General features: G+C 39.6%; 1 protein-coding gene across 3 annotated transcripts in view; it reads left to right on the forward strand.

Annotated features, from left to right (window-relative positions):
- Positions 1–16,364, forward strand: part of slka (STE20-like kinase a) — a 30,626-nt gene extending 14,262 nt beyond the window's left edge. The window contains exons 7-19 of one of the 3 annotated variants that reach the window (XM_053621562.1): positions 1,126–1,207; positions 1,285–1,413; positions 1,532–2,692; positions 2,773–2,903; positions 3,324–3,447; positions 3,875–4,054; positions 6,033–6,125; positions 10,409–10,538; positions 11,398–11,522; positions 11,983–12,171; positions 12,262–12,387; positions 14,131–14,244; positions 14,392–16,364. In XM_053621562.1, coding sequence (XP_053477537.1) covers positions 1,126–1,207; positions 1,285–1,413; positions 1,532–2,692; positions 2,773–2,903; positions 3,324–3,447; positions 3,875–4,054; positions 6,033–6,125; positions 10,409–10,538; positions 11,398–11,522; positions 11,983–12,171; positions 12,262–12,387; positions 14,131–14,244; positions 14,392–14,538 — 2,731 coding nt within the window. In that variant the 3' untranslated portion in view covers positions 14,539–16,364. Of the gene's footprint in view, positions 1–1,125; positions 1,208–1,284; positions 1,414–1,531; positions 2,693–2,772; positions 2,904–3,323; positions 3,448–3,874; positions 4,055–6,032; positions 6,126–8,277; positions 8,350–10,408; positions 10,539–11,397; positions 11,523–11,982; positions 12,172–12,261; positions 12,388–14,130; positions 14,245–14,391 lie in introns of all 3 variants that reach the window. The other 2 variants (XM_053621563.1, XM_053621564.1) reach the window with 2 other exon arrangements.
- Positions 16,365–16,514: the final 150 nt, after the last annotated feature.

Below are 16,514 nucleotides of genomic sequence, written 5' to 3' on the forward strand. Positions count from 1 at the left end.
TAAACAGTTATGGAAATGTAGAAATGAAAGTTAAAGCTCCAGTCTCCCTGCGAATATCCTGAAAAAAGTCAGTTGGTGCCTCCATGACTACTCAGAGAAGCTGTCAATCAAAGCTGTCAATCATGATGTCACATCCCCATTTTTATCATCAAATATCTAACTAAAATCAAACTTATTTAAAAAAACGAACAGTTGAACTTACACCAGCCTGATAAAAACTACCTAAAATGACAGAAACTATCTCGGGTGCCGTTAGATTACATGGAGAGGGCGGGGTTTATGACCTATACTGCATCCAGCCACCTGGGGCGATCAAAACGTTTTGGCTTCACTTTTCAGGACTTGTGGAACACACTTGGCTTAAAAAATGTTGTTCATGCTAATAGTGACCCATAAACAAATATTGCACATGCACCTGTGGAACAGTCCTTAAAACACTAACAGTTTACAGGCGGTAGGTAATTAAGGTCACGGTTAGAATAACTTGGGACACTAAAGAGGCCTTTCTACTGACTCTGAAAATCACCAGAAGAAAGATGCCTAGGGTTCCTACTCACCTGCGTGAACATTCCATAGGCCTGCTGCAGGGAGGCATGAGGACTGCAGATGTGGCCAGAGCAATAGACTGCAATGTCTGTCATGTAAGACGCCTAAGACAGTGCTACAGGGAGACAGGAAGGACAGCTGATCGTCCTTGCAGTGGAAAATTACATGTAACCTTTTATTACTGGAAATAAAAGCAGTTGAATGTGAGAGGGCGTTTCTTTTTTGCTGTACAAATATTGCACATGTATTCATTTGCCAGAGCCTTTTAGTCAACTATTATAGTAATATCAGTGTTGCATTAGCCAACAAGTAGTTTTTTTTTTCCTTTTCTTTTAAAAAAAATTATGATTTTTAAAAAGAAAAAAGATCATTGAATCTCTGACATAATTATGTGTGCAGGCAGCTGAAATGAGTAATGATGAATCAGTTCAGCAGTCGCCCACCCAGAGCATCTCCATATGGGGAGCATGAAAGTGCACAGAGCTCACTTGATTGTTGTGTTTTTTCATGAAGTATTTGGGTATTCTTTAGTTCAGACATGCATTTTGATTTGATTTGATTCCTTGTTGCATCGAACAGGTCTCCAGAGTTCAGTGATTTCCTGAAGAAAGCTCTGGATAAGAATGTAGACCATAGATGGAGCGCGACACAACTCCTGCAGGTAGCTTATCCCTAAAGCATCAAAAGAGCCCTTAAATAATAAAACAGGGCATAATATTTTCTCTTGTTTTATTTCAGCATCCGTTTGTTTTAAGTGTAACTGATAACAAACCTCTGCGTGAGCTGATTGCTGAGGCTAAAGCAGAAGTGTTTGAGGAGATTGAGGAAGGCAAAGAAGAAGAGGAAGAAGAGGAGACGGACCCACTGGTATGTGTATTCGTTAACTAGTAAACAGTTATTGTCTGGTGCATTTAATGCCTTGTCTCTTATGTAGAATACTATTCACAACAATTTTATCATCATTTCTTTGTGCATTTCTTTGGAGGTGCGGGGACATAAGCGTGCGCTGTCTGAAATCAGCACTGGCAGCTTAGAGGACGAGAAGCTTTCTGAGAATGCGTCTACGCTGGAATCAGTCACTGAGAATGCTGAGCCACAGGCAAAACCCAAAACAGCTGATGATAGTAAGAGGAGCTCAGCTGTGGTTCTGGATTTCTCTGAGCCTCACCATGCAGAGGGAGCGAGCAGAAAGGCAGCTGCAATGGCCGACCTCAGTCCTAAAGACTCGCCTGCTGGAGACAAGAGTGTGTCAAGCCAGGAAGAAATCCAGACTTCAGAAAGTGCTGCTGAGGAGAAGATTCCTGACGTTCCAGAGACCCAGAAAGATCTTGTCCAGAAGACCGTGACCGTCAGTGAAGAGACTGGAGAAGAGGAGAAGGAGCAGATTAGGACGAAGGAACCTACTGAGATCTGTGAGGAGGAAAAGAAAATGGTGGATGAACAAAAAGATCATCAGTTGGAGAAGAAAGAGGAAGTGGAGCCAAAACTCTTAGCAGAGGAATGTACCGAACCTGTCGAAATAACCGAACCTGAAGAAGCTGTTACCGAACAGGCTGAGGTGTGTGTGGAAGACACAGGAAAGACAAAGAACGTGGTTGAGACTGAAGGAGAGACTGAGAAGAGGAAAGAGGATGTGCAGCAGGAGAAAGTGGGTGAAGAAACTGGTGTTGATCTGCCTGCACAGGAGAAAAAGAAAGAGGAGGTGGAAGAAAAGAAGCTACAACCAGAAGCCGAAGAGGACCAACCTAGATCTGAAGTAGATGCTAAGGAGTCTATACAAGTGGAAAACGAAACTGAGTCAGTGACCAGTAAAGTTGTGAAAGATATTCCTGCTGAGACCGAGGAAATGGTGAATGAAAGTAAGACCTCTGTGGATGTGTCACCTGTCATTATCATTAATGGAGAAAAGGACGAGGTAGACCATATGTCAAAGGAAACCCGAGAACCAAACAGTGACCAAGCTACATCTCCTGAAGCAGCTACAAAGGATGAGGTAGACCAGAATAGAGCTGTGGCAATCAGACCTGATATTGAGAAGGATTCGGATTCAGGAAGCAGCTCTGCAGCAGATACCAACAGCATTGACATGAACCTTTCTATCTCCAGCTTCCTCTCCAGAAGTAAAGAGGGATCGATTTCTGTACAGGTAAGAAGATCACAATGCACCCTGATTGATTATTCACCTTTTATAAAATTGCTCATGTTCAGGAGGTTGTACTTACACAGGATGCCAAATGCCAGAAGAAGACTCTGAAAAAGACACGCAAGTTTATGGTGGATGGGGTGGAGGTCAGTGTCACCACTTCGAAGATAGTTACTGATAATGACACCAAGAACGAAGAACTGCGGTTTTTAAGGTAATATTTTAAGTGACCTCTATCACAGTTATTAAGCATCTGGGAATTTTTTTACATTTATATTTTTAATTCATATTAACCAAGAGTGAATAGTACAGAACTGAATGTTGTCAAGTATTATATATGCATGATGCCTGATATTTCACATGATTCTACATTTCCAGAAAATTAAGCACTTTCTCCTGTCTGGGTGACTGTGTATTTTCCATTGTGGATTTGTTCAGTTACTGATCCAAACTTTTTCCATTCATTTGGTTGGGGCTTTGTCCTCATGTGGGACTGTCATAAGTTCTTTATATCATTGTCTCTGTGTTGTCAGTGCTTGGCTGATTTTTTAGATTTAGTAGTGTTGTGTGTTTTGGCTTGTTTTAGCTTTGCACCGTGTTGCGTTAAGTGACACGATGTCTTGTGCTGTTGTAGGCGTCAGGAACTGCGGGAGTTGAGGCTTCTACAGAAGGAGGAGCAAAGAGCCCATCAACAACTCAGCAATAAGCTGCAGCAACAGAAAGAGCAACTGTTCCGGCGCTTTGAGCAGGAGATGACCGTTAGTGTCTTCATATCTTTACAGTACATATTAGTTAGTTTGCAACAGGATCATTAACATAAAATTGTGAACGTTTATAGCATTCAGTGTTTTCCCTTCATAAGTGTAGAATCAGGACTGGGCACTGCAGCAGTATTGGAGTTTGTGACACTGCAATTAAAGAAAAGATAGTTGTTTTTTTTTTAAATTTACACATCAAATGATGTCGGAGGAGTGAGGGTACTTCACTCAGAGGTTTTAAAAAAAATATTCTGAACAATTTCATTTGGAAGTACAGACTGTCAGGTGACCTCAGTTATACAAGAGGCACAATTCGGAGAGCTTCGGGTTACCTGGAAGGTACTGGCTTTTAGTTTAGTGTACTCTCTCTCTTTCTCTCTCTCTTTCTCTCTCTCTCTCTCTCTCTCTCTCTCTTTCTCTGTCTTAGGGAAAGAAGCGTCAGTATGACCAAGAGGTGGAGAACCTAGAGAAGCAGCAGAAGCAGTCTGTTGAGCGTATAGAACAAGACCACACCAATCGTCTGAGGGATGAAGCCAAGAGGATCAAATCTGAGCAAGACAAGGAGCTTTCCAAATTCCAGAACATGCTAAAGAATCGCAAGAAAGAGGTGAGCAGGAGAGCATAGTCATATTTAATACTATAAACATGTCAGTGTAGAGTTATGCTAAAAAATTATTGCCATATTGGTCTGCTTTTGTATGGTGGAGGGGCTGTGCTGCATATATTAGCTTTTTCTACATTCTTTATTGCGGTGTGTGACCCTCACAAAAGCTGCATACATAGGATGTTTCTACAATAAATATAGATTTGCAGCTTTGTTTCAGATCACAGGGACTGCTTATTGCAGCTGCTTTTGAAACTGTCTTCAAGGTCATCTTGCTTATTTTTTTTGGCATTCGTCTTTGTGTTTTTACTTTATTCAGCCAGAACAAAATGCTGATTCTCTTTAGTCATTTTACACTTTGGCTCTGTTCTGCTCCAACTTTTAGCCTAAACTATCATCATAAACTGTTCCTCAGTTTTGAATTTAACTACGCTATCATTTTTCTATAACTTTTTCTGCATTTTCATTTATTCATGCTCATCATCTAGAGGGAAAGTTTTCTTTCTGAAAATGGTTCCTGGCTTTATCTGAAAAATATTTAAAGGTGTTTTTATTATAAACCCATTGGTGGTTTTTCCATCTGGTTCATGCATGCACTATTTTTTTCGCCCCACCATAGCCTTGGCATGATGCTAAAATTGTGTTAAATTAACCCAGTTGGAAAAAATGTAAGCCTTAAGTTTTATCTACTGTTAGTGCTGGTGCTCTGCTTGCACTTTTAAGCTGATATTTGAACTTCCGTTCCATCTGCATGGCCATTCTTTAATCAGATATGGCAGTTAACTGCAGTGCACTATGTTCAGCTTGAGTGGTATTTCATATTTACAGATTATTGTAGCAGTGTAAAAGATGATTTAGGCTTTAGTCATCTACAAAGTATAAACAGTATTTGGAATGTTTAATGTGTTTTGTTAACCTTGTACATATTTATTAATGTATAAATATTACTAATGATGTTGATTGTGTGAATGTGCAAGTGTGGGACTTGGTGCTGTGGTGGAGGGCTTCAGCTGGTTCATGGTTTAATAGTAAAATCCTCCGTCCCACCCCCCTCACTTTGATATAATTATAATAGATGAAGTTTCTGTTTAGAATTTATAACAATCTCTAGCATGGTGCTCACTAAACAGTATTGTGAAATTGTATATTGGGGAATATGAATTCTGTCGCACTAGACTATATTTTGCCAATAAACCCAGTAACACACTACTATATTTCACATTTTGTAGCAGCCCATTTCCTTCAGTGAGTAAATGCTGTCTCATTAACCTCAGGACCCTTTTGTGATAATTGACTGGTTCTGTTGTCTGTTCTGTTGTAGAATAACTGCAAAGGCAGCAATTGAGCCAGTCATGAAAAAAGGGTTCTCGTGCCAAGTAAAAATGCAATAAAAGTGCAGAGATGTGTCCTACAACTTTGATTAAGGTTCTGGATGCAAAAATCTGCCTGCTAAGGTTTCAACAAGACTCAATTGGCTACCTTCACAACTGGAGAGTACTGGGTACCACTCCCCCTTTCCTTCCTTGTATAAATGATTAATATAATTTCATTTCTATTGCAGTGTGCATCATTTTAGAGATTTCAAGTGTTTCCAATAACATAGTTGGGGTAACGGTTAAACAGTACATACAAAACCTTCTCTTATTCTTAAAACTTTGTTTATTCTTTTTCTGCTACTCATCTGATTTCTACCACGGTGTCTGATTTATACATACTCTGGTATCTAATCCATTTCTTGTTAACAGAATCAACTTACCAGTCAGAGAACTGCCTCTTTAGGTTTCTGGGACATCTCCATTCAAATATAAATCTGTACTAAATCATCCATGAGATGCTTGATTCTGGTTAGCGCTTCAGTGGTACTAATCATCACACTGGTAAACTTTATTACTGCATGACCTGCCACTAATACATAATATCAGCTGTGCTCAGTGCTCAACACAGCAAAATTCCCAACCATCTGCATACTCGTACACTGTAGGTCAAACAGGAGATCGGCGAATCCCCCAAACACATGAGAAAAGAGCTTAAGAAACGCTTAAAGGAAGACCTCGTTGTTGTTCAGCATGAAGAGGTAAAGACTCGTATGTCATCACATGCTCGTTACATGTGTTTTTATGTGTATCTTATACAGACAGAACAAGCTTTTGAATTCAGCAATTAACAAGTTTTGAAAGGTAACTTCATTTGAGAATTCATTGGTTACAAAGGGCATAACAGACAATAGTAAACCATACTGTTCCTTGTTTCTGTGGTTATTTAGCTCACTGGCTTGTATTATAAACTTGTTCCCATTTGTAAACATAAGCTTCAATTCAATTTTATTTGTATTGCGCTTTGAACAATGGGCATTGTCTCCATTGGCAAGGAAAAACAAGAGGAATATGACTCATAAGGGAACCCATCCTCTACTGGGTGACACCGGACAGTGCGATTATAAAGCGTTTTTCCAATAGCTGTATATTATAGAGTCAAGTCATGCAAATTGTGTTAAAATGAACTTAAGTATGAGCATCATTAGAGTTGATACAGTGCTGTGAAAAAGTGATTGATTTCTTCAGTTTTTCTGTACAGATCATACTAAAAAGTTATCTTCAAACGAAATACAACATAAAACAAAGGCAACCTGAGTAAACACATAATACAGTTTTTAATTAATTAATAATTTTTTTATTGAAGCAAAAAAAAAGTTACTCAACACCTATCACCCATGTGAAAGACTAATTGCCCCTTAAACTTAAAATCTGGTTGTGCCACCTTTAGCAGCACTAACTGCAACCAAACACTTCTGATAACTATAGATCAGTCTTTGTGGTGGAATTTTAGCCACATTGGAGGGTTTTTGAGCATGAACTGCCTGTTTATGGTCCTACCACAGCATCTCAATTTGTCTTTGACTAGGCCACTCCAGAAATTGAATTTAGCATTTTTTGAGCCATTCAGATGTGGACTTATTCCTAGACTTACTGCTTTGGATCATTGTCTTGCTGCATAATCCAGTTGTGCTTGAGTTTCAACTTACAGACCGAAGACTGGACATTTCTCCTTTAGGATTTTCTGGTAGAGAGCAGAATTTGTGTTTCCCTCAGCTATTGCAAGTTGCTCGGGCCCTTTTTGTGGAATTCTGTGTATGGTCTACGCCAGATGTAACAGGTCCCCTGCCTTCCAAACAGTTCCACTTTCAACTCCTCGAACATTCTCAGAAAAGGTTTGAGGATCATCAAGGTGTGTTTTGGCAAAATTCAGACGAGCCTTAATGTTCTTCTGGGTTAGCAGTGGTTTTCACCTCGCCACTCTTCCATGGATGCCATTTTTTCCCAGTGTCTTTCTGATAGTGGAGTCATGAGCAGTGATATTTATTGATGCAAGAGAGGCCTGTAGGTCCTTCGATGTTGTCCTTGGCTCTTTTGTGACTTCCTGGATGAGTAGTTGCTGTGCTCTTGAAGGAACTGTAGAAGGTCTGCTGCTTGCCACGTTTTCACACAGGCCCAGTTAGAATTGGGTAACTACTTAAACTTTTTTAACTGCTTCAATAAATAACATTTTCATTTAAAAACTTCATTTTGTGTTTACTCAGGTTGCCTTTGTTTTATCTTAGATTTTGTTTTCATTTATGAAACAATTTATTATGAGATGTACACAAAAACAGCACTGTATCAAACTGAAGTTATCAACTGTTCTATGACCGCATAACTAAGAGTGAGAGCCAGAAGGTAACACAGACATGATATAAAGCGAGACTCCACCATTAACAGAGCCTGTTTCCATATGCAGCATGTTGATACTATAAAATGATACTATTCAAAATCTCTTCTTTCTCTCTTCTTGGAGCAAACAGATGTCCGAGATCAACTGACCAGGTTTTAACAGACTAATTTGTACTTACTAAATATTACTATTGTTGCTCTTTTGCTTCAATTCCACAAGCATGTGAAGGACATTGTGGCTCTTTTAATGAAGAAACAGCCCGGCGAGCACCTGCTGACTTTCAAACTCATTTATGGCTTAACAAGCTTTTTCTCTGTTAGCCTTGAAGATCCTTGTTTACTGATTCTACCTGACAGTTTTACATTGTTAACCCAGAACCTTAAGCCACCAGCAGCTGAGAAAGAGAGTGTGAGAATCTGAAAGTATGCGTGTGTGGGTTTTGGAGGGTGGTAACATGCCACAACTGTGTGAGTGACTTGTCCCTGACGTGGTAGAGTGCATTGTGTTTCGCTCCACAGGGTGTGGCCCAGGTTATGATACAGTCTTTTCAGTTGTCCTCATGTGCTCTGTTCAACGCTCAGATGCAGGATGTAAGTTTTGCCCCTTCTTCTCCCTGTCCAACCCCCCTGCTCATATGTGCCTGCCTACCACCAAACATTTAAGCGTCTTGCTCGAGAAAGTCATTTATTTAACTGAATAACTGATGTATAGGCCACTACAAAACTGCAAACATCCACTGACATGGCTTTTAGAAATATATTTTAGAAAGATATTACAATTATATAATGTATTCCCTTATTGTAGTGATATTTGCTTAAAGCAATTAATAAACAAAATTATTATGTAATATGTGTTCCTCTCACAAAAAGCGTAGGCATTTTGTTAGGGCTCCACACCCTAGTCAACAATCTAACTGGTTTGTGTTAAGCAAGGAATGTTGCACACTTGCACATGAATTCCAACCAGTGGCACATTAGTACGGCATTAGGCTGGAGATGGCACATGTGAGCTGGGTGGTGCTCTTGTTTTTTGGAGTGCTGTCGCTGTTGTGTTATGGTGCAGTGTCTCTCTTTGAATACAACATACTGTGCTTTGTTATTTACTCCAGATGTATTCGAGTTCCTGTATATTTCACTCTCACTGTTTTTATCTGTGCCGCTGGGCTGTGTGTTCACAAATTGAAAAGCTGATCATCACTGTGGTTACAGTAGGACTTGTATTGTAGGGTAACAACACTAAAACATTCTCTCATTGTGGTTATATGTACTTTTGCAATGCAATGTTTGGTGGAGAGTTTAGATAAAAGAGTAATGTTTAACTAAATGATTTATTGAGAGTAGTATTTTCAGATAAAATACTTTATGCTCTATCTTAATGTAGACCTGTGTTTTAACCAGGGCTCTGAACCGTTCTGAGGAAAGAAAACAAAAACCCATAAGTCATCCTTATTTGTTCCGTAACAAAAACGTTAATTTGTAATGTCTGTTACCGATTAATAATGTTATTTTTCTGCTCTGTTATCCACTATCTTATTATTTATGTCTCGCCTACAAACTCCAGAATGTTTTGAATCCACGTCCTGTTTTGCCTGATTTCATTCAGTGTATCGTTTTACTTGAGCTATGCAGCACAAGCTGTAAGGTTACATGGCTCCAATTCATGGATAAAGAAACATCCATCCATTTTCCGTACTGCTTGTACTACACAGGGTATCTCGGGGTACTCTGGGCACAAGGTGGGGGCACCCTGGATGGGCTGTCAACCTATTGCAGGGCACAATCGCGCACACACATTCACACACTATGGACAATTTGGAAATAGCAGTCAGGGGGTGGAACCAGGGTTTCCTCGTGTAGGAAACCAGAGTGCCTGGAGGAAACCTCAGACGCACAAGGAGAACATGCAAACTCCATGCACACAGGGTGGAGGTGGGATTCGAAAGCCGAACTAACCACTAAGCCACTGTGCAGATGAAGAAAGCACGTAATTTAAATTTACTACAATTAACATGAGAGCTCAACATGAAAGCTCATTATGATAAATATGCATTTGATAGATAAGCAAACCTAATGACCTATTAAGAACATAACATTGCATTTGGTCTCAGCTGCTGGATCTAATAGCTTTCAACCCTACTGTTTCATTATATTAGGCTTACATACAGCCTGTGTAAAAGTAACAATTAAATGTATTTGTTTTGTTCTAACCGGTTAAGGAACATTATTTTGGGGTTGGTAAGCAATAACAGAAACATTCAAATATTGGTGGTAAGATTAAGATTTTTGAAAACATTTTCTCTCTGAGCCCTGGTTAGAACTAGTACAAGATGTTTTTTTTTTTCTTCTCCTTCTGCTCCATTCATCCATATTGGACTGTACCATTTTTTCCATGAGATGTAAATGTTGTCTTGCTACAAGACATGTATTAATGTTAGTAATTTTGTTTGACTTTTTTCTCCATGCTTTTTCAAACAGTACTATGGTCTGTCCTAGTGTTTTACCTGTTTTTTGTGTGAAATGTTTTGTGACAGTTTGCTAATGATTGTGCAGCCATTCTGCAGTTTGGTACTCTGCAGTTTACGGTACTAATTGATGCTGATGTCATTTGTCTTTGCATTCCCTCCTGTCTCTTATTCAATCCTTACCACAGGAACAGGAGTTTCTGCAGAAGCAACAGCAGGAGCTGGACAGCGCTCTGAAGAAGATCATCCAGCAGCACAAACTAGAGATCGCCACCATAGAACGAGATTGCCTCAACCATAAGCAGCAGCTTATGAGAGGTCAGATACTTTTGACAAATTGGCTGTTTGCAAAAGATTGCAAGTTTATATACACTACCGGTCAAAAGTTTAGAAACACTCATTCTTTAATTTTATTCCCCCCCACACATTTTTTCCCACATTTTATTTTTATTCCCCCCTCCCCCCCACCCCCCAATTAAAGTCATCAAAACTCTGTAATAACACAAATTGAACTATGGGAATTGTGTTCTGATAAAAGATCCAAAATAAATTACACCTTCAGATCAAAAGGTTTTTAGGATCATGAGAAACATTTCAGTGTCTCCAAACTTTTGACCGGTAGTGTATATAAAAATATGTACATGCTGCCAATAGCACAATGGAAATTGCTGTACAGTAGATCAGATTTGTGCAGCAAAGTGATAACAGGGCAGCAGCATTATCTCCTCATTCCAGTGCACTTATATAACATCTTCCCACATTTTATTTTTAGCATTATGTTTGATTAAAAACAAAAATCACATTATCCATATTCTCATATTAGGGTCAATAAAACAAATCTAATCAAAAGTATCAGTTCGTCCATCTCTGTTAGTCAATCCATCTACACATTTTGGACTTTATAAAGACCAGCGTTAGGCTTTGTTGGTTGTGACACAAATATGGCTTGGCAAGTGATTGAGTGATTCTCAGTGAGTCAGACACTGCCGGAAGCATGATGTGGTGGCTATTTATTAACATGCCTGGACCTGTACACTGCCTGCTTTCTTTTCTGGCTGAAACTATTGCACGGGGTGTGTTCTATATCTGTTGATTTTGGTCTACTCATCATTTCATCTCTCTCTCTTTCTCTCTTACACACACACAAAAATATATCTCATCACATGCTTACATACAGCGCGTGAGGCAGCCATGTGGGAGTTGGAGGAACGCCACCTGCAGGAGAAGCACCAGTTGCTGAAACAGCAGCTGAAAGATCAGTACTTCATGCAGAGGCACCAGCTCCTAAAGAGACATGAGAAGGTGGGTGAATTACGCATACGTTACAAAATTTAATATGAACATCTTCATGAAAATACTTAAGGATATTGCTTAATTTTGTAGGTGATTACAGAGCAAAATTGAACACCCTGCAGACCTACAGGGTATAAATGTGAAGCTAGTTTGCATTTAAGAATACCTTGCAGAAACTCTAGCTAAATTCTGTGAGAAGCCTTGTGTTTTTGTCTGTTGTGTAATTTTATTTGATCTGTATGGCAAACTCTATATGAAAATGATATCAGTTGTTACAAACAACCTGAAACTACCAGCATTCTAACTAGCTCGCCAAATCCCCATAAACAATGAATTTATGACCTTTACTATGAATTTATGACCGTATTTCTATCCAGCATCAACATTCTGAGCAAATGAAGTAGTTTCACCCCAAGTTTTGTGCCTACTAATGCTTTGTGTATCGCTTCTAAAAACATCTAAATAATAGGAGATGGAGCAGATGCAGGGTTATAACCAGCGCCTGATAGAAGAGATGAAAAACAGGCAGGCTCAGGAGAGAGGCAGACTACCAAAGATCCAGCGAAGCGATGCGAAGACTCGCATGGCCATGTTTAAGAAAAGTCTGCGCATCACTGGCACAGGAACGCCGGAGCAGGACAGAGAGAAAATTAAGCAGGTAATAATGCAAAGAAGGAAATGCTGACGCCAGTTTGTATGCTGAGTACACAGGGCTAGTGTATGTTCTCACACTGGGTTTCGGGGGTAGTTTGCTGCACAGGAGGAGAAGAGACAGAAGAACGAGCGACTTCATCAGCACCAGAAGCATGAGAACCAGATGAGAGACCTTCAGCTTCAGTGTGACTCCAACATCAGAGAGCTTCAACAGCTGCAGGTACACACACACAAACACACAAATACATAATTTGGGGGGAACTAAAACAGTGACTGGGCGTACATTTAAACAAATTATATTTGATATAGTATTGATATATACATTCACTGAGCACTTTATTAGGAACACTATACTAATACTGGGTAGGGCCTCACTTTACTCTCAAAACAGTATCCATTGTTCATGACCTGGATTCCACAAGATGTTGGAAACTTTACTTTGAGATTCTGGTCCATGTTGACATGATTGCATCATAGAATTCCTACAGATTTTTCAGGTGCACTTTCATGCTGTGAATCTCCCGTTCTACCGCATCCCATATTGGATTCGGTTCCGATGACTGGGAAGAACACTGAACTCATTGTCATGTTCATGAAACCAGTTTGAGATGACTTTCACTTTGTGACATGGTGCATTATCATGCTGGAAGTAGCCATTAAAAGATGGGTAACATGAAGGGATGCACATGGTCAGCAACAATATTCAAATAGTTTGTGGCATTCAAGTGATGATTGATTGGTATTAATGGGCTCAAAGTGTTCCAAGAAAACATTCCACACACCATTACACCACCTCCATCAGCCTGGACTGTTGACACAGGGCAGTTTAGGTTTATGGATTCATGCTGTTGGCACCAAATTCTGACCCTACCATCTGTGTGCCTCAGCAGTCCAGTTTTGGAAAGCAGGTTTTTACCTTTCTCATCAGCAAGGCAATACTGTACACACCTGCCGCTCATTGGATGTGGATCTTATTGTAACATTCTGAGTAAATGCTAGATCAGGGGTGTCCAGTCTTATCCGGAAAGGGCCGGTGTGGGTGCAGGTTTTCATTCCAACCAAGCAGGAGCCATCCCTGATTCCACCTGTTTAATTAGTTGATCTTGGCTTTCAATAGACTCAGGTGTGGCTTCTGCTTGGTTTGAATGAAAACCTGCACCCACATCGGCCCTTTCCGGATAAGCTCGACACCCCTGATCTAGAGACTTTTGTGCTTGAAAATCCCAGTAGATCAGCAGTTATAGAAAAACTCAAACCATGGCTGATTTGATAATTGCATGAATGAGTATATGTACAGGTGTTCCTAATAAAGTGCTTGGTGAGTGAAGTTATGATGTAATGATTTAGATCTGAATTAAGATATTGCTGTTTATTTTCTACGTATTGCATATGTCAGGCTTTTATAGACCTACAGTGAATTCCTGTGTTTTTGTATGGGAGTACTTGCCTTTGTTAATGCCCTCCTAACATTTAAAGAAAGGGTCATATCGGTTCCTTCTTTTTTCCACCTCACGGATGAGTTTCTCTTCATACGTTTTTGAGGTGTGACAGTAAAGCTTAGCTCAAAATAGAAACAAGGCTTCCATCCAAAAAAAAAGTGCACCTGTCACCTGCTGTGCTTGCTGTTAGGACATGGTGACAAGGGTAACAGCATCTGTCAAGGTGTCTGTTATAGGCACATTTTCTGAGAACATTTAATTCATTCATTCATCAAGGAAGTTTTTTTTGGTATTTAGAGCATCACTACTGTGAATTTGGTCCTAAATTACATTTAACATTGTATTAAGAAGTAAAAAAAAAAAAAGAACAAAACATTTAACTTGACAATACCCCCCCCCCCCCCAATCTTATTCTGTACATGTTAACAGACTCATTATTAAAATGACTTAAAAATCCTGAGCTATGTATCTCAGTATGAACTTTCCATCTAACCAAACTGATGTTCTTTATTTTGTAAACCTAGAATGAGAAGTGCCATGTGTTAATTGAGCATGAGACTCAGAAGCTGAAGGAGCTGGATGAGGAGCACAGTCAAGAGCTTAAAGACTGGAGAGAGAAACTTCGTCCCAGGAAGAAGGTACTGCACTTGTAGAGTTTCCAGTTGTTTGTCCAGATGCTGTGGAAATACCACTTCATAGTGGGGGGGATTCCACTATTAAGCCTTTGGTACATTTTGTATATCTTTGAACTGAGCATGTGGTTTCACTTTTCATGTGTCCTCCAGGCTCTTGAAGAAGAGTTCACTCGGAAGATGCAAGAACAGGAGGTCTTCTTTAAAATGAGTGGGGAATCTGAGTGCCTGAACCCCACTGCCCAAAGCAGAGTCTCTAAGTTCTATCCTATTCCTAGTGTCCATTCCTCTGGTTCATAACCCAGATCATATGAGGCAGTAGAAGGCTCTGTAGGTGCAACATCAGCCTGGTGCGCCTTCTCTGTCTGAAATTCCACTGTATGTGACTGAAGGAACATTGGATTGAAGTTATTGAAGTTCACCTGAATATGGAAGGGACTAAAGAGCAATTCAGCAATGGGAAACGAGTTAATTAGTCAATTTACCCACTGTTAAACTATGAATCCAATGGATTAACATTTTATTTCATTTTCTTTAGTCAGCTGGGAGTTGTGCATGACTATGGCACTAGAAGAGATTAGACACAGATACACTTTTATTTTGGAAAAATTGATTCTTGGAAGCAAAGGCTACGATGTATGATTTCTGCTATGATTATGGTATAAGTTGGTAATGTATCCCCTAAATCATTGAAACTGTAGAAGACCAACAAGCGTGTGTGTGGGTGTGACACACAGATGTATACCTTGTATCAAATTGAGCTGCCTTTTCTTGTGTCTCAGATAATTAGATTTTCACTGTTTTCCACAGTTTGGGAGTCTTAAGTCTATTTTTGTTTCCATATTGTTTCAGCAAATGCATTTTGATGGCCTGCCATAACTCCAATATAATAAACCTTAGACCTTACAATAAACTGAACTGTGGGAAGGTACAGTAAGGAGTTAATGAGGGCTATCTTTTTTTCTCTACATACCGATATAAAAACATACTGTACAAGTTCTACTAGATGCTGTGAAAGATCCGAAGCATCTTCTGACATGCGCACAATGTTAAACCTGTCTCTAAACTTGCAGCTTTGCGGTGTCTAAATATACAAGAGAGGAAGTGGGTTATGTGTTCTATCCTCAGTAGGAAACTTGAGGTTGCAGGTTAACTGAGAATGTCATTTTTCACTCTTTGAGAAAGGAAGAAGAGGGTGGTTGTTTGTATAATTACCTGTGTTATGTCCAGTGCTATTTTTATGAAGAATTAATTATACAAAGTGTAAACTTGCACATGTTATTACTCTGGTTTACTGTGGTTCGTTTGAACTTTTTGATGATGGGGATGGACTTGGTGTTTGGATGTACAGCAGTGTGAGAATATTCATTGCCTTCTATTGGTAAGATACCACATACTTTTTTGAACTATTTCTTTGTGTCTATTTCTGTCATGCAATAATGCCACTAGTGCATAAATTCTGCTCTGCGGCTCAAGCATACGTGGATTAATTCTGCGTCATTTCAGATGACAAGTCATGCAGCCTTGACACAGCTCCTCGCGTTTAGGGATCGGGCAGGCAGCTTTAGGCGGTTTGCTGCTTAGCGACAGGGGGAGAGTGACGATAATACGAGTTCCCAGCATGCTCTGTGTGCAACCGACAGCTGCTACCAGACTCCCAGAAGTAAGAGCACATCTGCACTGAGAAACTGTGCTTTTTAGCAGATGCATCTTATTTTAGTTCATGTTTTTGTTTTTCTGATTTTGTCAGAAATACATATTCAGTGCATTTTTCTGTACAACATTTACAATGCTGGTATACGTGGCCATGCTACTCTTGCATGCTAAAATCCTGAGTGCTGGATTTGAGTAAGAACTGTAGCTGTATGGACTTTACTCTCTTTAAGTCCCATTGTGCTAGTAGAGGCTTCGGTTGAATCCCTAGAGCTGCATATGATGCGTCACAGCTCAGGGTCTTTTCCACTGGGATAGCAACAAGTTATCCTGGGGATTTTATTTGACTGGACAGTGGAATTTAAACCTTGTGGCACTTTGGTGGAATGTTTAAAGCATTTTTAAAATTGATTCGGCTGATATACCGAATAGCTGGAATTATTCTGTAAATAAAATCTTACCATTGTATTTTATCCATTTCTTTTTTTTGTGTTTCATAGAACTGTATGTTGTTTACATGCATTCATTTCCAGTTTACTGGTTGTTATCCAAGGAGCTAATTATACCAGTTTTAAGGCATGCAGTTTCACCTGCTTCATCATCAGCACATGGCAGTGGGTGGA

Source organism: Ictalurus furcatus, chromosome 3 (genome assembly GCF_023375685.1).
Source record: "Ictalurus furcatus strain D&B chromosome 3, Billie_1.0, whole genome shotgun sequence".
Taxonomy (NCBI): Eukaryota; Metazoa; Chordata; class Actinopteri; order Siluriformes; family Ictaluridae; genus Ictalurus; species Ictalurus furcatus.